Source organism: Thermobia domestica, chromosome 2 (genome assembly GCF_964235325.1).
Source record: "Thermobia domestica chromosome 2, izTheDome1.hap1.1, whole genome shotgun sequence".
Classification (NCBI taxonomy): domain Eukaryota; kingdom Metazoa; phylum Arthropoda; class Insecta; order Zygentoma; family Lepismatidae; genus Thermobia; species Thermobia domestica.
The window spans coordinates 163,619,608-163,646,879 of record NC_137455.1 but is presented as its reverse complement, the minus strand read 5'-3'; the positions used below and the strand labels follow the sequence as shown (position 1 = coordinate 163,646,879).

Genomic DNA, 27,272 nt, shown 5'->3' with positions numbered 1-27,272 from the left:
TCCTTTCCTTTTTCTCTTTATTTTATATTCTTTAGTTTATATTAATTCAACCATTGACGATCCATAGTAACAATTAAAAGCAGAATAAAGAAGAAACTAAAAATCGTAGTGCAGCTCTTTGACTACTAGCGACGTTTGCATGACCGTTAGGCAACCTGTTAGACAGTGATTCTTTCCTGGTTGCATAACATCCTTACGGAAAATTCTCTCGGAGTTTGAACTACAGCGGAATTGAACTACAAATTTCAAATTGAATAATAACTTTATTTATAATAATTTCTCGGTTTCTAATGTAAAATCTATGATCCCCTCTACAATGTAAATTCTATTTTATCGCAAATATCAAGAATTTTCTAGGAATAAATGGATGAAGAATTTGATCTCTTTCCTTATCTATGCTTATCGGTGAAGCTAAGAGTGCTTATCTATGTTGAAAAGTATTACTGGTTCGATTCCCAGGCCATGTGGATTGTACTTGATATAATTGTATCCGTATATTTTCACGGTATTCTCTCATTTATTTATTCCTATACATTTTTTCATCATTAATTTGCAACTCGTTCGTCTCCATTACACTACATGGAGTAATCATGGCCTGTTAAACTTAAAATTTTCGTTTTTTATTATTTATTTTTCTATTTTTAGGTATCCAAACGTCCTTGATTGTGTGTGTCAAAGAACATAACCAAGCTGTAGTTCCTGACAGGAGATGTGCGCATCAGGGGAAACCAACCCCTCAAACAGTAAGGTGTAATACCAAACCATGTCCTGCTAGGTAAGAATAGTTGCATTTTTTTTTAACGAAATATACCATTAAAGTAGACGTAGGGTTGAAAAGCATTCTATTGTGTCACTTTTTACTTAGGTACTTCTTGTTGGTTACCACATGTAGTATAGGAATGCCGGTAAACCTATTGAAAGCTGACAATGTTATTCTTGATGTGTTTTTAACACAGTTGAAGATTAGTTGGTATTTGTCTACTAATATGGCATCGAGGCAGGAATAATAGTTGAATTTCCTTGTATTCTGTTCTCAAATTAAACTAGTCTACAGACAAGGAAATAGCACTTTTACCACAGTAATTGTAATATCGGAAGTGCAATTTGTAACTAAAAAAATAGTCATCAACACCGTTAGTTTTCAGAAGCTTTAGGAAACCAAACATAGACATTCAAGAACTAAATTGAGACAAATATTATTGTCCCAAATGCTCCCTTATTATGGTTACTGTCTTTCTATTATCTGTTTATATTCATTTACACTTTAATCCAAACTGGTACCTCTGGGTTTGAACAATATTTCGAGATATAGACATCTTATTATAATATTTCTAATCCCCACAACTGTTTTCTTCCCACCTATTTTCTTCCCTTCCTAGTCAAATATTTTTTTAAAAAATAAAAGCACTGAATCATGCAGTTTAAATAAGTTCCTATATCACACTTCATGTCTCTAACCTTCATTCGGAGATATGGACATTTTAATATAATAATTGACAACCTTATTTCTCCCTTTCGCACCTCAAATTCCCGAAAATCCTTCCCTAGTGGTATCTTACGTCAAAAATCCTATGCCCTGTCAAAATTTTAAGTTTATAATTTAAGCGGTTTGGCCTGAGCGTTGATTAGTGAGACAATTACTTACTTAGGACTTCTTTCATATATCGCATAGAGTATATTAATAAACCTGTAGAATTTTCTTGTAGGTAATAAAGTGCTCTGATTCAATGTGCTTTATTTCCATTATTCATTTGTAATACGTAAAACAATTGACTAAACATCGGGATTTCTACGATAATACCAATTAGTTTTATAAATTCTGATATTCGAAATCATTTATAACAACCAATATGCATTTTCTACAGTTGAAAAGGATTACTTTTATCTTTCTTGCTTCCACACAACTTTCTTTCCGTGTTTTCTTCCTTGTTTTGCCTGTGTATTTTAGTTTAATGTTTCAACAATGCTACACTTTCCTCCTATACGCTACATACTTCCCCTGTTTTCCTATTTTTTTTTTTTTTCATGGAGCCGTCTACCTCTGTTTGACTTTTCAACTGGGGCTGTGGATCTGTTGTCACTGTTCTCTCGTAGCTACCACAGAGTCTGTCAAAAGAAGAAAAACGTCAAGAATGATCTTCCAACATGTATTTTCTTTGCTTTTAAAAACAGAAGAAGTGTACTGATATGGCAAATGAAATGTTTTTAGAAGACTTTTATGTAAACAAGACTTCTATGAACTGATTTTTTCTTTTTTCTTTTCCAATTATCTCTCAGTATCACAACAGTAGTGAAAAAATTGAGAGAAAAATAACCCATAATAAGAATATTGTGTTCAATAGAGAAAAAAATAACAACAAAAAATTAGTGAAGCAAAGAAAAACAATCAAAGTGAAGTGTTGCATAACATGTTTATACGAGTAGTAATTACAAAATAATATAAAGTGTATGTAGTAGAACAAAATATATATATATATTTATAGACATCGGAAAAGGTATATATCGGAGTATATACTTGGCACTGCAATTAATTTCTATTCAATTTCCCAAACCTGGACTTGCAACAAGACAAAGTTCACTCATATACAGGTATCCATTGAAAGTACACGTAATATACGAAAGTCTTTTCTATTTCCCAAAACCTAGACTTGCAAGAGTCCAGTGTTCACTCCTGTACGAGCTAATAAAATAAAAACGCTAATTTTGTACGAAGAAAACATCAGCAGGTGGATATTTGTATGACATATCCTGTAACGCCACCAGCTAACCCAACTTAAAGTTGATTTTTTTTTTCAAATGGCACTAAGTTAGACTATTTCGTAGTTCTAATCTACATGGTAAATAAAAGCTTACCTTTTTCACTCAGTGGTAAAAACTAAGGCCACTATAGCATCACCAACATCAAAACTTGGAACAATAGTAATAACGCAAGTGAGACGGGCGGATAATGCACATACAAAGTATGACCTTAGGGATCGAACACTATGATCATGATATGATGTATTGCAAATTAAAGTTATGATAGCATTTCAAGAGAATCATCATGTTTCATTAATGTAAACGGAATGAATGGTCGTCACACGTAAACAAATCCATGTTCAATATTAGATATATTTTTTAAGCAAATATACACAGATTTCTACTCTTGATGGACTGGTAAGCTATAATTGTAGTGCAGAGAAACAAAGGATGGAACTAACAGACCTGTATCTCTCCCGTAAAGAAAATCATCACATGATAACATGTGTATATTTATAATTATCATTAGTACAATACTTCGTACAGTTGTGTTACGAACTTCTGTCTGATTTTGTTTTCAGATATTAGAGCTTTGAGGACAAATTATGAAAGTGGCATTAGCTTAACTTCTTCTTAATTGCTATTCATGAGTACAATTTCACTCACACCATTAGATAGAAAAGCAAAAATCATAACACGATCATAAAACTATAGCAAGTAATTTTCAACAGTTTTTTCTCGTGGAAACCAGTGAATGGTAATGATTACAAAGTATTTGCAGCAGCGTCTAAAAAGCATTTTCAACTGGCAATACGGCGACGTAATTTGCAAATCGAATCGGGTTACACTTTGGAGCACGAATTGGGGAACTTCTGAGAAACGTGTCCTTGCAAACAACGATTGTTCGATACATCTTTCCACACATTTTTTTTTTCGATACGATGATGTCCCTTTGTTATCCCGGTCCTCAAATCTAACATCTACTTATTATTATTATTATTTTTTATTGTAAGATACAATGAAATATGGTTTCTATCGAATACATTTTAGCACAAAGCTAATGTTCATGGAATATGTCGTGGGGAATCTCCTTCTTGCACAGTTTTAAAGCCGTGTGCAAGAGTATGTAGAGCAGAGCTGTCCAAATGGCGGCCCGCCAAACCATTTTCTGCGGCCCACAAAGCTCTCACGACATACGATTGTTATTACTGATAATAGTTTCATTTATGTTCATTTTTTTTAATGTTTCCACTCTTCTTTCGAAATAAGGCATCCATTTAGCGTTTCTGTACAACAAAAAGGCCTGGACATCCAAGACAACACTGAAGTCGTTAATGTAGCTATAGGCAAGGCATCGTTTCTGAAAGGAACGATTACTTCAATTAACCAAACCAAACCAACCATACCAATTCACCAGAAAAAATTGTGAAGAATTGCTTCAGAAGCTGTGTTGAAGGTTCTTCTCTTTTACATCTTCTGCGGCTCGCAACCGCAAGATTGGATGTAGATATCCCAGCCGTTGTAAACTCTCCTAGTCACCCTCATTTATCACATTGAATGTAATATTTCAAATACATTTTTATATTTTTCTTTTGTAGTATAATAATAATAATAATAATAATAATAATAATAATAATAATAATAATAATAAAAATATATATCAACCATAATTTATTATTATTATTATTATTATTATTATTATTATTATTATTATTATTATTATTATTATTATTATTATTATTATTATTATTATTATTATTATTATTATTATTAGCTGCGGCCCTCCACTTTGCTAGCAAAGACGGTTATAGCCCTCAGTCTCATTATAATTGGACTCCACTGATGTAGAGCCTTCTCGTGACTAAGCAGTTAGCATACGCACCTGTGAGTGGGAGACCCCGGTTCCATTTCCAGCGGAAGTTCATGTTCGGATCCCACGTTAAGCTGTAGACTCACGTCTCACATATAGCCTCATTACTACAAGGAACGCTAAAACAAATCAAAACAATGTCGCAGCGGTCATTTACGAGGGAAATATTCAAATATTGACAGCTAAAAACCACACAAGCAACCAATATAGAATTACCATATTCTGAAATGCCAAAATGGGGACATTTGCTCTGGCTAAATCTTTTTATAACTTACTGTCCTCTTACCTGCACAATAATAAGAAATATAATCCCGGTGTACCTAGATTTAACCATTTACATATTTAAATATGACAATATATTCACAAAACAATGTGGTAGAATATGTTCGGAAAATGTGTGCGGATGCAAATTTTCGCGTGTTCGCATAAATGCTGACATATAGTAATTCTAAACTACTAGTAGCATTAAGAAAAATATATAGATTGTAATTGTATAGAGTTACAGTATATTTTAATTATGTTATGCCGAACTCTATCGTCTCATTAGGAGTAAACAAGACATCTACTTTTCATATTTTCTTAACGATGGTTAAACTACATTCACTCTACATATACTACCACGTGACCGTCATTACCATTTTTTGTTTTCAGTTGGGTTCCAGGACCATGGAGTGAGTGTTCAGTGACATGCGGAGAAGGTATTCAGAAACGAGAATTTGTGTGTAAACAAGAGATTTCACCAGTATTAACAATGAAAGTAACCGAAGGAGCCTGTCTCACCCCAACCACTCTACCTAAAGTTCAAAAATGCCATATGCCTCCATGTACCAAATGGGATGTTGGAGAATGGAGTCAAGTAAGTGTTTTTTATTCTTATTATATTCCCTAAAGAGTTAAAAAAAATGCGACTATAGTTTATTGTTTATTACTAATATAGAATCGGTTAAGCACTGGTCGATTAGCTAACTAAAGTGGAAGCACGTAGTTCTTGCCTTGCTGCGATGGTACCATAAAAGGTAGTACATTCCGGATAACTAGGTATCTATATTCTAGTTACTTGCATAGTAGTTGGAAAGATCGTTCATAGTAGACTGTCGAATAGTGTCGCTACTGTCGATGGATAGCAAACGAACGGTTATTTATCAGACTTTGTAATTGTTATCATTATTGCAATTCAATATCATTACGTTTTATATTCGTATTTAATATTATAATATGCCCCCAATGTGTTACTGTGGGCAATATTTTGGGTTTTTCCTTCTGCACCATTTATCCAGAATTCGTCTGATCGCAAAGTTTCTTACAAAATTAAACGTCTCGTATGGATGTCTCACGGAAGTACGTCAAATAACAAAAAAGAAAAGAAACGCTGAAACACGTATGTAATTATTTTAAGTGGGAACTCCAAATACCAAATTTTATTCTCTAACTTGAAGAAATTCTGAGCTTCGACTCATTATAATAATTATTATTACGCGCATTTTTCTTCCCATTCTCCTTTCTTCTTTTCTTGATAAAAAAAAACACTGAACCAAATATTTAATAATAATTTTAATGGCGAAGTCCAAATGCGAATTTCACGTCTCTAACCGTAGGAGATCATATTATTATAATAATTGTGATTCCCATCCCTTTTTCCTACCTTACTCTATTTTCTTCTGTTTTAGGTTAAATATTTAAAAAAAACTGAAACACTCGTCTAATTATTTTAAATGAGAAATCCATATACCGAATTTCATGCTTCTGCCTTTCAAAAATTCCAAAATATGGACATTTTAATATTGTAAGTTCTCCTCTGTTTCCTCTCTTTCCTATTGAATTTTCAAAATAATAATAATAATAATAATAATAATAATAATAATAATAATAATAATAATAATAATAATAACTTCCTTAATGGTAATGAGGTAATGATACCTTAGATCACAAATTCTACGTACTTTCCAAATTTGAATATTTGAGCTTAAGCAGGGGCCCGGTTCAGTCAGTTAGTCATTCAGAACTTCTTTTATATATACAGAAACTGTGCGAGTTATAAGGAAAAGATTAAAAACATTTAATTACGTTTGTACACAATTCATTCAAAGTTAGAATTGAGCGCATGTATAAACTGTTGGATTTGTTGCCTTGAAAGATTGAATTTGTTACAAAATTTGTACTTACTGATGTGAACATTCATACTCGCTCTATATACCTTGGTATTGCGTTAGTTTTTAAATAAAACGTTTGGCTATTGGAGAACTGGTAAGAACCATCCTCAACCATCGAAAATCCTTTCGAATTAATTGTTGCCGGAAATACGATATGTTAATATGAAATTGTTATGAAATAAATGCATACGTTCATACTGTAGACCTACAATGCTTCTGGTACAAGCTTAAAGAGTGATGTGCATTCACGTTAATAGAGGGCCATCCTTCTTCATAAACTCTGTTGTTTAAAGACGTATGAAACGTACAATTTAGTAAATGAAGTTGAAGAAACCGAAAAACATACGAAAAGATATATAATAATACACAAAGTTTGCCAGATAAATTCAAACAACTATACACATCCGATTTGTAAATTTGTATTACAAAAGTATTTCAAAATATTTTACTATTTAAAGTAAGGATCGGGATTCGATATCTTGAAAATTTAATCTATACGTACACAAAATGCCCATAAAGAAATGTTTTTGTTTAGTAAATGTCTACTACAGACACAATGGTTTGAGTTTACTTAAAATAAAAACTTTTCGCTGGTCAAACGCATAAAAATATGTTCTGTAAAAAAAAAGAGGGCTATTACATGTTTTGACGATAAAATATTTAATATGGAGCACTAATTAAAAATATCGTTTTGTTCTCACGTAAAGTTCAATGATATTAAATGGAATGTAAATTTTCCCCGTTGTACTAGTATAATGGATATAACTAGACATCACATACTGTCAAATTAAAATGAAAAAAAAAATGAAATCTTTAAGTTTTACGTCCCATGGTTATGCCGGTTATGCTAAAGGAGACGGTGATGATGAGAGATGAGTGAAATGTTGGAATGAAGAAAGTGGGAGGAAACGGGAGAACCCTGAGAAAACCCACGAGCATGGTGTTTGTCCACCACAAAGTCCACACGATGCGAGCTGGGATCGAACCAGGGACCCAAAGCACCGGAGGTGAACGCTCCACCACTGAGCCAATGTCAAATTGAGACTAAAATATTAGTGATACAAAATCAGCAATTCAGTTTATTTTGCAGTTTGATATTTCTTTAAATGCTAAAATGTCATTGCGTGTAAAATTTTAATGCTTACAAAGATTACAATATGCACAACTAAGTAAAAACTAGTGTTCTCAATAAATTCTTTATCGAATCGTCAAACAGTAGACCCTATATCATCTATCTTACAGACGTCCTGCCCAACAGTCAGACATTATGTTTTTAAGTGCTGAAAAGTTATTTTTAATATTTTTCAATTATTTCATTCTCTTCGAAACGACGAAAATACATTTAAAAGTCAATAAACAGCCTTTATATATATTCAATTCACTCAAAAGTTCTCTAAAGATAGTCTTTATAGTTGAAAGGAAGTTTAGGCTCCACAATTTTAATTCATAATGTTTAATGTTGTGTTCACGTTCATGTGTAATGCTTTAGAATATAGTATATAATGGTTCTTAAAATTTATTTGTAACTAGTGTTGTAAAAAAAACGGTTTTTTTTCTGTGAAGTTTTTTTTCAATAAAAAACATCGTTCTTTTTCATGTTTTTTTCAAATGTCTGTTTTTTTTCTGGCAACTATTATTTATTGATTTATGTTGCAGATTATTGAAATAATCAACAGAACTTGAGTCGAAGCCCTCGTAATTTACAAATCGTTTGTTTCTTTGTACCTATACGAGCAAAATTGTGTGATTATTCCTTTCGGCCCCAGGTCATTTTTGGCGTATTCCTACATTTCCAGTTAGTGACTTATTGCTCAAAAACTATTCATTAGATTGATATGGTTAAGGCCTTGTTTTTTAGAAAATGGATGTGGCTATTTTTTGGTGTACGTTGCATTGCAGTGTTGAAAACAGGTGGGAAATTATTGAGGGAAATGTAGGAATGAAAATTTACAAAAAATTCCCTAACCGAATTTCAAAATTTTTTGTATCTAGCAGCACTGCTGCTATATGGGTTCAAGTCACTCAAACAAATCTTTGGTGTGTTGACAAGGTACAGTGAAATCCTGAAGTCGCTGGCTTCCATTCAAAGAGGGAAAGAAAAAATTCTGTCATACACATGAAATTTTGACACGTTTTACGCCTCAGAAGCAAAAATCAAATATGCCGGAATACAGCTTCTCTAATTATCCTATTGAAACTTTTTATGGTGCGTTCTGTATGGCAAAGAGGAAGCTTTCAGGTAGTGGTACGTTTGTTTCAATGTAACCAGTAAGAGGGTAATAATAGAGGGGAAAAGGGAAATTTTCCGAATTTTTCACCTAATACCAGGAATTAATTGTTTTGGCTGGAAACGCTGCCATCAGACAGACGAAACTATCTGAAAATAAACCGTAGTACTCCAAGAATATATCCTACAAGTATCATGGCGATATATAACAAAGTAAGCATGAAATTAAAAAAAAAATCTCATTCTATCCAGAAATTCACCATTTTCTTATCATTTCCAGAACATGGTTTATTATAAACCTCAACTGTACTTCCCCTAATTATTCTAGTGAAACTTTTTATGGTGCGCTGTGTAGACTAAGGATGAGGCTGTTAGACACTGTACATTTGTTCGAATGTAGCCAACAAGAAGGAAATAATAGAAATAAAAAAGGGAATTTTTTCCCAAAATTTGCCCCTAAAATCTGGAATTAAAATTTTCTGTAGCTGGCAACACTACTAGCAGACACACACAAACTATCTTAAAATAAGCTTTGCTGTCCATCTAATATATCCTACAAGTATTGTGACGATATCTAATAAAGTAAGCATGTCAATAAAAAATATCTCATTCTACCTTTAAAAAAATCACAGTTATCTTTCCAATTAGAGAACAAGGTCCACTGTAAACCTCAACTGTACTTCCCCTAATTATCCTATTGAAACTTTCTATAGTGCGTTGTGTAGAGCAAAGACGAGACTTCCAGATACGGGTACGTTTGTTCCGATATGGCCAACAAGTGGAAAATAATATAGACAAAACATATAATTTTTCCAAAATTTCCCCCTAAAATCAGGAATTAAAATTTTCTGTAGCTTGTAATACTGCTATCAGACAGACGCAAACTATCTTAAATTAAACTTTGGTACACCACTAATATATCCTACAAGTATTATGGCGATATTTAAGGAACAAAGCTTCTAATTGCCGAAAATATATTACGGTAAACAGAAAAGTAAGGAAAAACTAGAAAAATCAAGGATTAGAACCTAAATACGAATTTTACGTGCGCCCCCTAATTACCCCATTGTAACGATCTGTACTTTCGTTTGTTAAGTAAGGACAAATGTTCGATTGGCGTAAATTGACTTGCACTCAGACATAAGGTGCGGATTTATAAACAAAAATTTCTAATCTTTTGCCCAAATATAGGAGAATTTTAATTTCCCTAATTGACAACACTGCGCGCAGGCCCGTCCAATTGATGTCAAGAGTTAGGTATCCATCTGAGGTATCTACCTGGCAAGACTTAAGGATGTCTTTCTACAACGAAGGAAGCTACAGGGAAAAAGAGTAAAGGAAATTCGAAATTAGAAAATTCTCGAATTTTTTACTGGGGTGAAATTTGGGAAGGAAATTCGACACCAGAAGAAAAAGAAATTAATATGATAAACTATAGTCCAACCATATTTGGCAAGAAAAATATCCCGATATCTTAATTAGTTCCACACAGGAGCGGATTAAACAAATGACACACCCGTGTGTGCCACTTTGGCCACCTGGGCCACCGAGTATACATTTGATTACATTTTTTTGACTACTAACTCGTGTTGTTATAGCTATAGTCTCGACTAATAATAATATCGTTGTAAACAATAACTTTATAAGGAAAATTTTCTTTCATTTTTACATCTTAGTTCCAACAGTGTTGGTGAGAAATGCAGGGTGTTTCAAAATAAATTTTGGGGTTTTAACTCTTCGTAGTACTTATTACATTTTACGTACAATTGTAAGCAATGCATGAAGTAAAAGAGCACCTCAAACAGTCTTTGCTACAAGTGTTCAATGTGAGATTCATTCGTTGCACGGCACACATCCAGTCGATAGGCGAGAAAGGCCCATAACTTTCCGCCATATGGCACAAAACACATTCAATTTAGGGGAGTTTCGCTTCAAGTGTACCATCTCCTGAGGATTTGTTGACGGCCAGATGCAAACATTATGAGTGTTCACATTAGCTCTTAGGTGAAATGTCGATTTATCACTGAAGACGACACGATCCAGAATATCTTCATTGTTATGCAGGAATATTTCACTTGCGAAATTGGCACGTAAACCGTAGTCTGTAGGCTTTAGACCTGTAGCAACTGCAAACGATAAAGACGTAGTTGAAAGCGTCTCCTTAATATTCTTCACACAGACGGTTGCACTGTACAGATTCAGTCTTTATTAAAACACAAAAAGCTTTCTGCTCTCTAGTCTACATTTTTGCTACTTGCTCTTTCTAACGGCAGACAGAAGAAACAATGCATGTACATGCGTGCGTACAAAACTGTTTGAGTTTCTCTTTCATTTGAAATAATATTTATAATTGTAAGTTAATTGTAATAGATACTACAAAGTTTCAAAACCCTAATATTAATTTTGAAACACCCTGCATTACTTCAAATTGAGCCATCCTATATTCATGTCTTGTATATACATATCATCAGGGCCGGTCCTAGTCAATTTGTCTCCTCGTGCAATGGCATAATTTGCCGCCTCCCCCTTTCTTCAGCATGCTACTCCAGCATGAACAACAAAGGCGAGGGTAAGTGCAGTCGCACTCAGAAAGGCTTAATTACTTACTAAAAATGCAATTCCGTTGTGTCTGTTTTTTTCTTTAAATATTAATCAATTATGTTAGTGAAAGATAAAGCAAACACACCTGCAGAGGAAAGATGGTAATCCTTTTTATAGAATTCACTATCGAGCTTCAATCTCAATGTATCAGTTTGCAATTCCAGTGCAACTAGCTCTTATCTTTATTTCTTGATTTTTTCTTCTACATCTTCTAACATTTTTTTAAAAATTGTTTCTATCTTCAATGATAAGGAACTCGTTTTTGACAAAAACAAGACTAGTTTCATATCAAAACTGTGATAACTTACTAAATGGAACATATATTCACTACTATTCGAGAATTGAATTCTTGCATTTGACAACAATCAAGCAATTTGTGCTCGGATTTATTCGACCATTTGCTTTAGCATTGTCCATGTGGCCTTAAACTAATGCAATCTAAACATAATTTATGAATGTAGTATTCAAATAGGTCAGCTTAATAAATGTAACTACCATCATCATGAAGTCTGTTTCCAACAAGAAATATTTAATTTAAATAATATACTTGTGACAGATTTTGCCGGACCATCCAAGCTTGCCGTTCCACGCAAATGCACGTGTTGCATATATGCAGTGGCGTATTTAGGGGGGGGGCCTTCCGGGCTTAAGCCTACCCCGAAATCTTACGTACTGTAGTAAAGTATATGAAATATCTTGCAGAATTTTTACATTTTAATCAAAGCCCCTCCCGAAACAAAATCGTAAATACGCCACTGCATATATGGTAGAGCCGGCTCTGCATACCATATATATCTAGTCGACAAATTATTTATATATGACATTTAGAAAAATACTATTAGGCAAATTAGTATTAGTTTTTACCTTTAGACAAGTTATTGGAATTTTATACTGTTTGTGACATTATTTTCGTACTTATTAAAGGCCTGCTTTCACAAAAAAACAAAATTTCATTTCTACTTTTATTTCTTAGTTGATATTGATGAAAACTGCTGAAACCCGAATTGTTAATAGCTATGGTATTCATGTAAATTGTAAAATATTTGTAGCGTATCAGTATCTAGCGTTTAATTTATGTTGCATTTTACGGTGATTACACCAACATAAAAATATTTATACTTAAATAGACGTAAGATGCATTACAAATGACTATTTGAAAAAAAACGAAATTTAGAAAAAAAACGAGAGACAATGTTTTTTTTCTAAAAAAAACGTACATTTCTGAAAAAATACGAACCGTTTTTTTTCTATTTACAACACTATTTGTAACATTATTTACGATTTTAGAAATACATTAACTAACCTCTATTGTTACATTAACAGTGCTCTACGCAGTGTGGCCAAGGCATGCGATCACGAACTGTGAACTGTGTAGCTGCTGATGGTTCTGAAACCAGGAAAGAAGACTGTCCTCTTAATGACAAACCACGGGAAGAAGAAGTTTGCGACATGGGTTCTTGTTCCACAAATACGTGGTTCTTCACGGACTGGTCACAACAAGTAAGATTAGCTATTGTAGCGCTTTAGTATCAAATTGTAAGCTATTGAATTGAAAAATGTGACATGCTTCGTACTGAACATTGTATTGAATACAAAATGTGACGCATTTGAATGCGAATGATTGTTTCTAATGTTATTTACGCAAATAATATTCTCATGTAAATATGTGTTTGGTAAGAATGTGGATTCCAATCTTCCACAGAACGAAGTTAGGTGAGTTTGTCATTGATTGTTCCAATAGCACATGTTTACAACAAAAATTATTATTGTTCAGTTGACTACATGAACCTCATCACTTAATATTAAATTAATTTTATTTTTTATAATTATTACTTATATTTATGTTATTAAAATAATTGACGTAAGGCTGTTGTTACGTAATGTTAATTTTACTTCTTGTACCCTTCTCGCTGGTCTAGTCACTAGTGCGTGCGTCTTTAGTGCACATGATACCGGGTTCGATTCCGGTAAGAGAGCATAAAAATTTAATTTCACAATTATTCGCCTTTGTTAACCATCCATTTCCTTTAGTCTAAAGGGCATAACCATGGGACGTTAAACTAAAATTAAAAAAAAAAACTTATTTCATGTTAGGCACGTTAATGATACTCTAGAAGTGAATTTGTACCATGAAGATATTACATCTTGAACGACTTACGCTGAAATCAATTAGTAGTTATTAGTAGCTTCTACACATTTTGGTCTTCAAATAATCATCACTCATCCTCAGATCAATTTACGTTTTATTTATCCATTAGATCATTTACACTTCATCTCTATAAGTTACTTACTTAAGTAAACCTTCTCCTCAGTTACAAATTTACACATATCCAGTTGGTTCTTGCACTGTTGTAACACATCCCACAAATACAGATTATTATAATATCCACTATATCCTTTACAAAAATCTTACACAAACTTTATTACATAAATTGTTATCTTCGACGTTCTCTCACCCAGCATCGAAATATTTAAATCAATCTGTGCTCTGTAACCATATCATTCTTCCTTACATAATCTCAGTTGAAGTTTTATATCTACACTTGCAGTTCTAAGTCCGAGTCATCTTTATCAGTAAGCATTGTTTATAATCTTTTACAACATTTTTAAGATTACAGCTGCAGACTATGAGTCCGGTCAACTATATAACTGAAAATGTATATAATAATATTGCATAATTAATTATTCATGATGACGATGGCCTTGTAAATCATGTGATATTATTGTCCACAATATAAATAATACCATTTTGTGATATTTGTTATGAGTTTAAATATTAATACATAACATAAATATAGCACTTAACCACCGCCACAAAATAATTAATGTTAAAATCCTTCCATGATTATGCTTGTACAGAAAAGTTTTGAAATATTTTGTAAATTATGTGGAGATTGTATTTAGACTACCTCAATAGTCTTTCTATTGAAGCAATGTTTGGATCGTTCTAGAAGTCTCCATCTTGTTAACTTCCTTGTTTGTTACTATATTGTATCTTCATGGATATTGGATATAACATTATTAAAACCAAGTCCTGTTAGTAATTGTATATTCAAATGTAATATTTTAAATTGTATTAATTATATAAAATAAAAATTCTAGAAAATCATCTACGCGACTCCGCACTGCCGATTCATCCATTGCTATTTGTACTTCAAGCATTGCTATTTACTAATTATTCGGTAACTTAATCAGTTCAATGTGAGAATTAATGAAAATGATTGATGATAAAAATGGCGGATTTTGCCTGCCGTCCATAATTCCATATCATTTTCCCAGTGCTAACATATCAATATTAGATAAGCAAGATTAGCGTTGGATTCTAAGCAAGTTTTGCTCACATATATATAAAAAATATATTGATCCTCATTTTCTACATCTCATCAAATCAAATACAATTGTATACTTTGAATTCAATGTTAATAGCGGAAGGGGGGTAGTCAAAATGTGTTTTTCTCTCATTTATAGAGTATATAGCATTTGAAAAATTATGTAGAGAGTTTAATGAATACTGACCAGTAATTACCTACATTTATATGCCGAATTTGCTGATTAGGTTGATACATTTATTCATATTGCTTAGGAATTTTTGTCTTAATATATTCGGTTATTTAAAAATTTGCAAACAACTATCCTACAACAGTGATCCGTCGAAATATTATTATTATTAGTAATAATAGTAATATAGCAACATCAAATTATTTAAGTTTGCTATACCAATAGATAATATTCTCACCACAAATCTACCAAGAAGATTACCAAATATTTGAATGTTTTCTTTATAATATATATATATATATATATATATATATATATATATATATATATATATATATATATATATATATATATATATATATATATATATGCATATACTGTATCCATCATATATACGCATGTTGACTCAATATAATAATGTTGTTGTCAACTGGATTTTAAGCTTGGACTTAAGAAGGAAACTTGACGGAGATTTTGCCTGCAGTGTTGTTTGCATCCTGTCTAGTGAATTAATTAGCATATGCTACTGCTTGTCTACATTGAGGATCAAGGAATACAAGTTTAAATCATCTTTGAATGTTCTAAAGAAGCCAACAGGATGTCTACATTTCCCTTCCGTTAATAAAGTTCACATTATTATATAAACAGCAAATATAAAAGAGAATTATTAACTTTGATTTATTTCATAAAATATCGATGTAACTTATGACCATATTTTTTCCTTCTTTTCTTTTATAGTGTTCGGAAGAATGCGGAACAGGAGTTCAAACTCGAAAAGTTCACTGCTCTGGAGGTCGTGGTTCAGAATCCAGTTGCAATGCAGCCTCAAGACCCGAAACTAGTCGAGCTTGCTCCAGCGATAAACAATGTAGCGGCAAATGGTTCACTGGACCTTGGGGTCAGGTAATCTACATTGGCGTGTCTTCTACATTATTTTGTATGTTAATTTGTATTCCATTGTTTTCGTTGTACTATACATTCTCTAGTTTTATTTTATGATATTTGAGGTTCGTATTTTCTTACAGCAAACTGTTTGAAGTTCATATGTTCTCTATGAGTGAAAGGAGGCAATATATGGTAGTTAAGGCAAAACGTACTTTGACTTTGTCATAATTGTAAAAGGCGGCAAATATAATCTACAGAATTGTCTTTCGCCACAATTTTAAATGAATATTTTGTAAGGAAGGAAAGAACATGTTATCTTGAAAGCTTTTTTCTGTCTAATGTGTTCTTTTCTTTATAAAATTGGGTTCAATTTACATGAGTTCAGTGAGGATACATAAATTTGATTTAATTACTTGTATAGCATCTGTCATAACCTATTTCGAGAAGTGGTACTTCTCGAATTACATTGCTGGATCGTAAATTATTTTTCAGAAAATTTAGAAGAAAGCTACTTTTCACGAATCACTTTCGTTCATCAGTAATAACTTTAATGCTACACACTATTATGAAATCCTTATGCTTTTTACTTAAATTTTAACGGAACTCAGTTCTTCGATGTAAATGAAGATAGTTAGTGTTAAAATTAATCTTTGAAAAGTTTTGATTAATTGATTTAGGTTTAGCATACTTTAAAGTACCAATGCCATATGAATAGTATATTTATCTTAACGTGAGAATCCTTACCTCTTCCAACAGAATTCTAACCCAGGTCTCCCACGCTGAAGTCGTGTACGTTAACCATATGGCCATGAGGAAGCTCACACCTACATTGTATTTTGTACTTTTTAGATTGCTTTTATCATTCATGACAGTCTTCTATTAATTCTACCTATATCAAGTACCATCAAGCAAGCGTAGACGAGCATTCCTTCACAATCTAGAGGTTGAGAGTTTGAACCCGGGTTCCTTTTCATCACGAGTAAAGTTAATGCAAGAATTCGAAAATGTTTATAATTTTGTGCCACCTATTCTTCCTTTAATCTCTGTCTTCGAAACATGATATTAAAATATAATATTTTATAAATGTTACGTTTCTATTTTGATTTTTACGAAGCAATATACACTTATGATACTCTTTTGTTTTCAGTGTTCTGTAACTTGTGGTCTTGGGCGTCAAACAAGGGATGTTGTTTGTGTAACATTTCTTAGAGGCCAGTATAGAGTGGCTCTGGATATGAATTGTCCAAGTTCTCTTAAACCAGAAACAGAAAGGACATGCAATTTAAGACCTTGTGGACCTGAATGGTATATGACGGATTGGTCACAGGTGAAGTATAAGCACGTCAATGCGTTTTCTTCCTCTTTAGTGTATTAAATATTATGCAATAAGATGTTTTCCTCAGAACAATCATGTAAAGCTTTTGCGGACAAAGGGAAGAAAATATAAACACTTAGAAACAATTTGAGAACAATCAGATCATATTTCTCTATTATTTATTGGATATACATTGTTTTTAACAGAAATATATGTTTCATAATAATTATTGTACAGCATAAATTTTATTTTGAATATGTATAATTTGTTATGTTCATTTTGAATATGCAAAGATATAAGTAAATAAATCATAAGTAGTATTAGTATAATGGATAAAATTGATTAGAACGACTATCTAATTGAGTTTGCATGTTTTTTTTTTATCTCACCACAAAAATTAAGAATTATATGTTTATTACTCTTCAAAATCAGTTATTTCCTTCTATTCTTGCTGATAGATAGGCAAAGGAATAAGTGAACGACTTTGGTCAGATTCAATACTGAAGTTTAGCTATTATCAGAAATTTTATGAAAGGTTACTCACACCTAATATTATGTAAAGAAATTAGGAAAATTGTACTTCCAAGTTCGTATTTTATATGCATTAATACAAATTAAGATGCTCAGTCTGTTCAATAAGTTCCGAGATAATCTCGAAATAATATACTTAACGAGGCACACAAAATTATTGCTACGATAGTTTTCTACATAGATATCTTCTCGCGCCGAACATTCGCGGAAGCCGTCATAGAGGTTCTGGAACGCTGTTCAGCACCGTTGTCACATTTGCTTGAATCGACACAACCTGCTCGAGAGCAGATTTCAGCTTAGGGAAAAGCATAAAGTCCGCTGACGCCAAATCAGGCAAACCTGAGAGTTGTTCAAGGACGAACAAGGAAGCTGGTGTGATCCGGCGCATTTTCTTGTGCCATAATAAAGCAGCTGTAAAATATACATTTTATATAAATATGTGTTACTCTATACTCCAACATAGTGTATTATTTACTGTGAGGGCTGAACAACTTTCTTGTGCCGAAAGAAGGATCACAGTCCGACAGATCGCACTAGTCAGCGAGTGTGTGGTGCGGGAGGTATGCATAATAATATGGCGTCGTTAAGTATATTATTTGGAGGTAGTCCCGGAACTTATTGAACGGACTGTGTGCACATATTTATGAATTGGAAATAGGATCATTAAAAACCATTATTAAAATCAAACCAAGTTTTTATTTTTGTTTATTGTCTTATTATTTTTTAATGAACAAATTCTATTTAAGCCCAGCGTAAATAGACTTTGATTAACGCGGTTTTGCATCACGTGGAACCAATATCCCGCCTTACAATATTCCTGTATTTACAAAGTACTAAATTCTTATGAAGTGTTACGTTTTATCTTTTGCTTTGCTTTTATGTTACTTTTAAAATTTTAAAAGCAAACCCTGGAGCATCCGCAGATATATATTCTGTTAATACGAATTTTAAGACATGCTTACATGGAGATATATGTTAAGAATATTATTTTGGAGGTTTTTCTTTTCTCCAAGGAGGGAAAAGATACAAAGCTTTTCTACACATTTAAAGTAAATAAATTCTAGTGTTCATAAATTAGGTTATAGTACTTGTCAAAGTTGAAAACTTCTACATAAGCTCCAAACATTAATGTTTATAAATTTATATTTAGTACAGTACTTGTCAGAGAGAGAACCATTTCCATAACAATATATCTACAACCCTTGGATTGTTTTTAATGGGATTTCATGTATTAAGCTTAAATTTTTCTTCCTCTTCTTTGTAGTGTTCTAAGTCATGTGGAACAGGAGGCCAAAAGAGAGAAGTGAAATGTTTAGATGAAAACCAGGAAGTCTCATTAGGCTGCCGAGCTGATTTAAAACCTCCGATTAGAAGAGCCTGCAATACCCACGATTGTTCTAATTCTGCAATAGGTAAGTCCATTTATTTACTTATGTTGTCATGCTATTTAGGTAAATGTTTCAGCGCTGTGTTTTTCAATATTATATTACATATATATTAAGGCAAGAAGCTGACGATAAATTGGTATTTTACGTAAGAAATGTATGGTACGTAAGAATGGTTGTACGAGAATAACTTTAGTTTTAGATTTACTTCCTTTTTTATTCACAAAATAATTGGATTCTTTTTCGTAAGTTATTGTACATGTTAAAGACAAAATAAAAGAGCTACGAGTCACTTTTAACTCAATCATCTGTGACACCACACGGAGAGGGGAAAGAGCTGACAGGTACCTTGACGTTGATTAATGACAGTAATAGGCAAACAAGAACATCGACAGTGTATAAGTAGTCGATAGTTTTGCAGGCATGTATTACACTTGGATCCATGACTACACGTACACTGCCAACATGTTCTCCTATATCACCCCCTTTCCTCCTTTCCTGATAATGTTTCTCTCGCTGTCCTTAGATTGCAAGTCCCCGCTCCTCGGGGATACGTAAATCCATAACCACACGTACACTGCCAACATATGTTCTCTTGTGTCATCTCCTCCCTTCTTTCCTGATAATGCTTCTTTCTCCGGTTTCCTCAGATTGTAAGTCCCCGCTCCTGAGGGACACGTGGATACATAACCACACGTACACTGCCAACATATGTTCTCCTATGTTATCCCCTCCCTCCTTTCCTGATAATGCTTCTTTCTCTGGTTTCCTCAGGTTGTAAGTTCCCGCTCCTGGGGGACACGTGGATCCATGACTATACGCACACTGCCAACATGTGCTCTCCTACGTCATCCATTCCCCTTCTTTCCTAGTGTTGTTTCTCTCTGGTTTCCTCATATTGCAAGTCCTCGCTCGTCGGGAACACGTGGATTCATGACTACACGTACACTGCCAACACGTGCTCTCCCACATCATCCCATCTCCTCCTTTGGGGATGATGTTTCTCTCTGTTTTCCACAGATTGTAAGTCCTCAATTCTTAGGGACACGTGGATCCAGACTTCACGTACAAAAAGGAAATCTTTGAGTTTTACGTCCCACGGTTATGCCGGTTAGGCTAAAGAAGACGGTGATGATGAGTAATGGATGAAATGGTGAAATGAAGAAAGTGGGAGGAAACGGGAGAAACCCCAGAAAACCCACGCACACGGTGTTTGTCCACCACAAAGTATTGGGGGGGGCTGGGATCGAACCCGGGACCCCAAGCACCAGAGGTGAACGCTCTACCACTGAGCCACCGCGGCCCCAACTTCACGTACACTGCCAACCGTGTTCTCCTACGTCATCCCCTCCCCTGCTTTACTGATAATGCTTCTCTGGTTTCCTCAGATTGTAAGTCTCCGTTCCTCGAGAACACGTGGATCCATGACTACACGTACACTGCTCTCCTACATCATCCCATCCCCTCGTTTCGGGATGATGTTTGTCTCTGATTTCCTCAGATTGTAAATCCTTGCTCCTCAGCCAATCGGAAGCAACTGTTTGCAACGATTAGTATTTAAATTAAATGATCTGATCATACAGTTTTGAATTTTTATTACTATCCTACACTACTTGGTTCAATTACACATAACATAGAATGCGATTGAACTCAGGTATTTGACTGAACCTAAATTTTAAAGTCAATAGTGATACCAAGAAAGCTAGTGTAAAGAAATAATCAATGAAGTCATGCTGAAAATAATTTGTCACGTAAAGTCAAATAATTATATCAACTATCACATGTAGATTTGTGGTCACAAGAAACTTACTAAAGATATAGAAGAACCAGAAGTACTACTTTTGTAAAATTCTTTTGCCGTGTTCTACATTAAATTGTTTGGTTCCATCTCTCTGATTTCTTAAAAGCATACTCTAGTTCTCAGTATTACCAAAATACCTAGAACATCAGAACTGATCCCTGGTTTAATAGCCCCTGAGTATCTTTCTACTGTGTAAAGTTACTAGAGATCATAAAATATCTCCTGGTAAATTAAGATAGCGATAGAAGAACACTCGTAATATTTTAAATAAAAAACAAAATGAAAGTGAAAAGGAAAATATAAAATGAGTTACTGAAAATAAGATTTTATATATGGTTTTATACTGCTTTTGAAACCAAGAATGGTAATAGAATTAGATTGTACTTACCTAGGAGGATGGCTTCGAATAGATAATTCATAAGTTTTCAATACATAATACCACATTAATTGATGTAATAATGCATTTCGAAAAAATGCATACTCTATATAAATACATGTTACTCTATACTCCAAATTATGTGCATATTGTATTATTTAGTGTGTTATGGGAATGCTTAAGTGTAATGGTAAATAATCAGTGTGCAAATTAGGTTGTTGATATTGGAGGGGTTGATAAAATAAGAGTCAACAAAATCTGAGATCTAAGCTTCTGAGATCTGAAGATGCAGTAATTAACAATAACACAATGATATCCTCTCTTTCTTCCAACACATACAGATATATCATTATCTGACAACAGCAATAAATAATTTATTTATTAAATCAATAAACTATGCAACACTAACTAAACTACTATACGCGTTTATTGCCTGAGATACCTACACCTAATCTTTCCGAATTGTTTGAGTGCAAAATTGAAAGTATCATATATTGTGTAGGTACAATATAAGACTTTCATAAATCCATACATGACTCTGTTATACGTAGTTATTATCATGTCATCAAATTCACCTCCAATGACTGAGGAGCATAAGGATACAAGTGACAACTATAAACAGAATAAAATAGTAAAAATAGGCGACTGTAAAAACAGCAGAAGAATATGTACTGTACAGGTATATTATGGTAGCTGTGAGCATAAAATTTGAATAAGCCAAAAGCGAATACTTTCGGAATACAGCTAGCATACTACACTTACATGAAAGGATAAAAACCAGTTTCTTAGGTAGGATCAGAATGTGATTGGGAGGAGAATGTCTTTCATCCGCCCGATAATTCGCACCATGCAAGTAATAATGAAGTAATCATAAAAATAAATAGTAGTTTAACTGTACGTAGAATATACATATTGGTTAACTATTCAATAATCTATTGTAGCTAGCATATTGACAAAATTAAAAATGAAAGTCATTAATTTTTTTCTTTTCTGCACATGCGGAAAGAGGAACACACGTTATGGGTTTACAAAATTAAATTCTTGAGGATTTATTGTATTTGAAGGATGCAATTTACTAATGTAGAGGAAATTACACAAGACATATCCTTACTGCGTATGCAATCAAATATCATGCGGTTAATAAGACGAAATGCCTTAATTGGGCAGGACATGTAACTTGCAAGAAGAATAATCAAGAAATAAATAGAATCCTTTTTGGGAACCCTTCCTGCAAATGTCTTTGGGAATGTCGAAAGAACAATAGGAAAATGCTATAAAGATGTAAGAAAGAGAAGTGGCTAATATAATCTTCATTCAAAGAATTGGAACACGATAGAATTGAATGTTATTATAGCATCGACTAGTTATTATCGCATGTTCATTTTCAGATCGAGGTTATACCAAACGAGAGTTCTTCTGCTTAAGGTGAGATCCAAACTAGTACAATACTTGAGATTTTATCCAAGATTTATTATCATTGGAGATCGAACCACACACACAGAAAGGACACACGTTAATCACCTTGCCATGAAGGACACTGGTGGATTTTTTTTTGTCTCTGTTAAACATTATTTATTTATTGAACAAATTCCCAGATACAGCATAACTTTGCCATTTTACACAGGGAAATGTTAACAAAAGAAAGCGAAAACAAGACAACAACAACATAAAACAGTGTCAAAAAAGAGGGTAAAATTAATATTATTCCGTCAAAACACTTTCAATTGCTCTATCAAACACCAGGTAGCTCGGAAAAATGTCCACATCAGTTGTTACTTGATTATAACAGTTTGGTGTTCTGTAAAAAAGAGATCTCTGTATAATTGTCAACCTAGGACGGGCAAGAAGGAATAGGTGGGTATTTTGGGTGATGCGGGAAGAGACACTTAAGGATAGTTCCTGAATAATATTTCCGATTCGGGACAAATAGCAGAGGCCCAAGTACACTTCCCTGAGACGCCCCTGAGATTATGGGTTGGGGGTTAGAAATCGCCCCTGAAAGAATAACTTTCTGTTTACGGTCCTTCAAGTAGCTGGTGATTAAAGAGAGAAATTTGCCATGTACATTAAATCTATTGGAGAGTTTATGAAGAAGATGAATGTGAGTGACAGAATCAAAGGCCTTCGAGAGATCAAAGTAGAGAACATCTAATATATAGTATAGTTTTATAATCTACTTAATTAGAAAACTGAAATACAAAAATAATATGTACCTTATGCATTTATGGCTACTTTTGTTGTTTATTATTGTTAGATTTATTCATTATTTGTTTCCTATCATGTTTTCTGTGTACGTTCTTTATGTCTGTAAATCTTCGTTTATGCAATAATCTTCTTTGCTTAAACCATGCTAATTTCTAAAACAATTTATTACTAATAATCTTATTTCGTTACATCCATTGACCTGAGTTTACTAAAAACTGAGCTTATTAGTCAGAATGTGAAGCTACTACTTTGTGAGTAAGTTTTGTACGATGAAGGTGACCACTAATATATTTTCGCCACTTGTAACGCTATAAACTTTAATTTCAATAATGCAAAATTTCGTATTATACTTGACTTGACGTGATTGTTTGACTTTTCAAAACAGATGACAACAGAGGATCTCATTTAGGAAGTCACAGCCAACCGAAACAGAAATACGAAGATAAGGCTTTATCCAATGGGGCGGGTGATCAACCACAAACCACAGAGGAGGAAGAAGGAGAAGCACACTCTAAAGGTAACCTAATTAGATAATGGTAACCTAATTAGGTAATAGATTATAATTAGTGTATATGTACATTGCTTGTGTTCTCAATTGCTTTATTTGCTTTGAGAATACTATACAATTTACCTTTCAAAATTCTGTATGAAACATAATTTTGTTGTTTATGTTAGCTCTTAATAGTGTTGTTTTTAATTCTTATGAATCCTAATAAATAGTTTTTTTTTTTTTTTTTTTTTTTGCAAATTTCTGTTATACCTTTTCAAAAATATGAATTAATCCATTTTAAGATCAATGTAGACTTCGTAGATGAAGCCTCATCATTTTTTTAAAATTTATGGCTGTACCTTTGTTAACGCAAAGTAAGTGTCTATAATATGAGCAACTATTTATGTCCCAAATTAAGTAATTTTTGTTTTGAAAATGATTTTGTATTATTGAACTATTTCCATTTTTAAAGGATGCATCTATTGGTGTGATTCATTTACACTGATATGGCCAATAAGTAAAGAAAGATTAGTATATGCATTTGCGAGGTTTTTAATTGGAAACAGTTATCATAATTTGTGGATCTGACCTGTTTGTTCTCTTTGTTTTAGCGCACATCGAGTTAAAGACAAATATGTGTACAATGAAAGTTTCGATGTGTCTTTCATGTTTCATTATAAAATAAATTTCATTTGCCTTATGTGATATGATTAATATATTCTTTATTAACTTGCGACGTGATATAATTAATACAGACATTTTAGACAATATGATACGAGTAAACTAAGATTAAATGTGTTCATAGTATGTTGATAAGACTACATGCAATAAAAGATTTATCCGAAACTACACCACTCTAAATGCGCACGAAGAGAAAATTCAGACTGGAAAATTTTTAGCAAACTCTTAATGATACTTCTAAAAGTACATTTATGTTTCAAACAGAAATATGAAGATGTAAGTGTGTCCTGCTATGTTCTAATATTTGTGCTGTGGTAAAGCTGATAAAGTCAAGATATAGATCCAAATCCGCATTATGTGGCATATCAAATATAGGCTTTAATTTTAAAATGTCCGATATAACAGAACTACACCTAATATCCTTTTAATATTCTATGAATTATATGTTATTGAGCACAATTTCAGTATAGTATTTTATAGTATTATTACTTATGTAACGTTAGACAGTTTATTCAGATGTCAAAAGATACGTAAGTCTTACTGAGCTCCCTCTAGGTCATATGATTACTTATCTTCAACATGGGAGATTCGAATTTGATTCCTGGAGGGATCTCATACCGTTCAAATCCTACGTTAAACTGCAGATTTACTTCTCACGTAGCCTTTGTGCTGAAAGAAAGGTTTTACCCCAAATCAAGCAACCAACCTAATTTTTACTGAATTTAAATACAGAATGTAACAGGTAAGGGTATATTGCCTATTTAGCTCAATTGTCATATGTTTAATAATCAGAAAAAATAACAAGAAGTGTGGTGTACGTTTGTATGTGTGTATGAATTAATATAGTATCTACATCATAGAGCTAATGATATACGTAGCATATGGTATATCATCCTCTCTAATGATAATAGAATATATAGTATTTTTAAACTAAATGTTCACAACTTCGTTGATTCCTTAAAGTATATATATGTAATTGTTCTCTCTTCATATTTTTACAGATAGCGACTGCGTTGATAAATTCCGAAACTGCCATTTGGTCGTTCAGGCTAGACTCTGCAAATATAAATATTATCGTAATGTATGTTGCAGTTCCTGTCATCGAAAAACATAGGAAGATGATTATACAGAACATTCGTTATAATAATAATTTAAGAACTTTTTACCCCGTGTACAATGCAATCCTACCTTCTCATGATAATTGGATCGTGGCATATCTGTGTATAGAGACAGAAACATTATACCAACTTCATTTCTCACTAGGAGAAATACTACAAGTGTCATTTGACAAAGAGACTGTTCAAAATAACTGCGTGTGATCATAAATTATTATTATTTAGTCATTTTCTTCTTTTTTTGTATTTACCTACATGTCATGTTCCAAAGTTTGTGATTCTTTTTCCTTTGTCGAAGAAGAAAAGGTGCAAATTTTTCTAGTGTATTATTAATATTATTATTGTTTTCGAATTTTTCGAACGATTGAAGAACTATTATATTATTTTTGTTGAAAACTCCCTGAGGGAGTAGTAAGAAGTAACTGGTAACGGCCACTTTTGTAAGGCACAAAGGATGTTGTTCAGTGGATCTGATCATGAAAAAAAATAATAATAATATTAAAAATAGGAAATAAGTGCGGACGTAGGTTAAACTGGAAACATCCAAAGAAGAATGAAAAGAAATGGACTTGAAGAATTAAAAACCTCTGAGAGGTTCTAGTGACCACGTGTCTGTCTTTTTTAATGAAGAAGGAAAAAAGAAAGTATCACTGCCTATAGCCATTTGCAGGAAGCGTTTGTCAGGTTTCATCGTTGTGTTGCAACGGAAAACTCTTGAATGGACTTCTGACGCAATGTGTATTAAAGACAATTATATTAAGTAAATATATATATACATACATATAAATAAATGTATATCAATGTTTTATGTCAAATTTATTGTACATTTTTGTTTGTTTTTTTAAAGAGACAGAACAGACTGAATAAAAGTACACTTTACTTTTACAGTCAGAAGAAAGAAAGAATTGTACTGATTTAACTTTTAGTCTGTGAAACACAAAAGCTAATGCTTCGGATAACTACACGTGTATTATATATAAATATACATAAAGTATAAAAGGAAACCACCTACGTGTGACTCTTTTCTTCCAAAATTACGAAACATAATTTCTTAGAAAGAAACCTCACATGAATATATATATATATATATATATATATATATATATATATATATATATATATATATATATATATATATATATATATATATAAAAGAAACGAAAATATTTTAATAAGCTGCTTTGCAGATTGTTTAAAATTTTCTTTTTATTATACTGTATACTTGTCATGAGCAAGTTGAACAGAAAAAAACTTTGTGAAGAAAGAAAGTTATATACATAATTATTTGTCAGAATTTGTTTTGCAATAGAACCGTGTATAAAACACGTAAAGCAAAAGAGTATGAAAGATTTATATCTAAAGAATAAAATAAAAAATAACACCTACATTATTTCTTGTGTCGC

The 27,272-nt window shown here is 32.8% G+C and overlaps 1 protein-coding gene across 1 annotated transcript in view; it reads left to right on the top strand.

The window, feature by feature from the left end:
- Positions 1 to 26,956, top strand: part of LOC145677017 (thrombospondin type-1 domain-containing protein 4-like) — a 926,207-nt gene extending 899,251 nt beyond the window's left edge. Inside the window, exons 12-19 of the mRNA XM_081747728.1 lie at positions 646 to 775; positions 5,261 to 5,465; positions 12,911 to 13,087; positions 15,824 to 15,988; positions 17,118 to 17,297; positions 19,081 to 19,228; positions 23,969 to 24,100; positions 25,756 to 26,956. Coding sequence (XP_081603854.1) covers positions 646 to 775; positions 5,261 to 5,465; positions 12,911 to 13,087; positions 15,824 to 15,988; positions 17,118 to 17,297; positions 19,081 to 19,228; positions 23,969 to 24,100; positions 25,756 to 25,868 — 1,250 coding nt within the window. The 3' untranslated portion in view covers positions 25,869 to 26,956. The remainder of the gene's footprint in view (positions 1 to 645; positions 776 to 5,260; positions 5,466 to 12,910; positions 13,088 to 15,823; positions 15,989 to 17,117; positions 17,298 to 19,080; positions 19,229 to 23,968; positions 24,101 to 25,755) is intronic.
- The last annotated feature ends 316 nt before the right edge of the window (positions 26,957 to 27,272 follow it).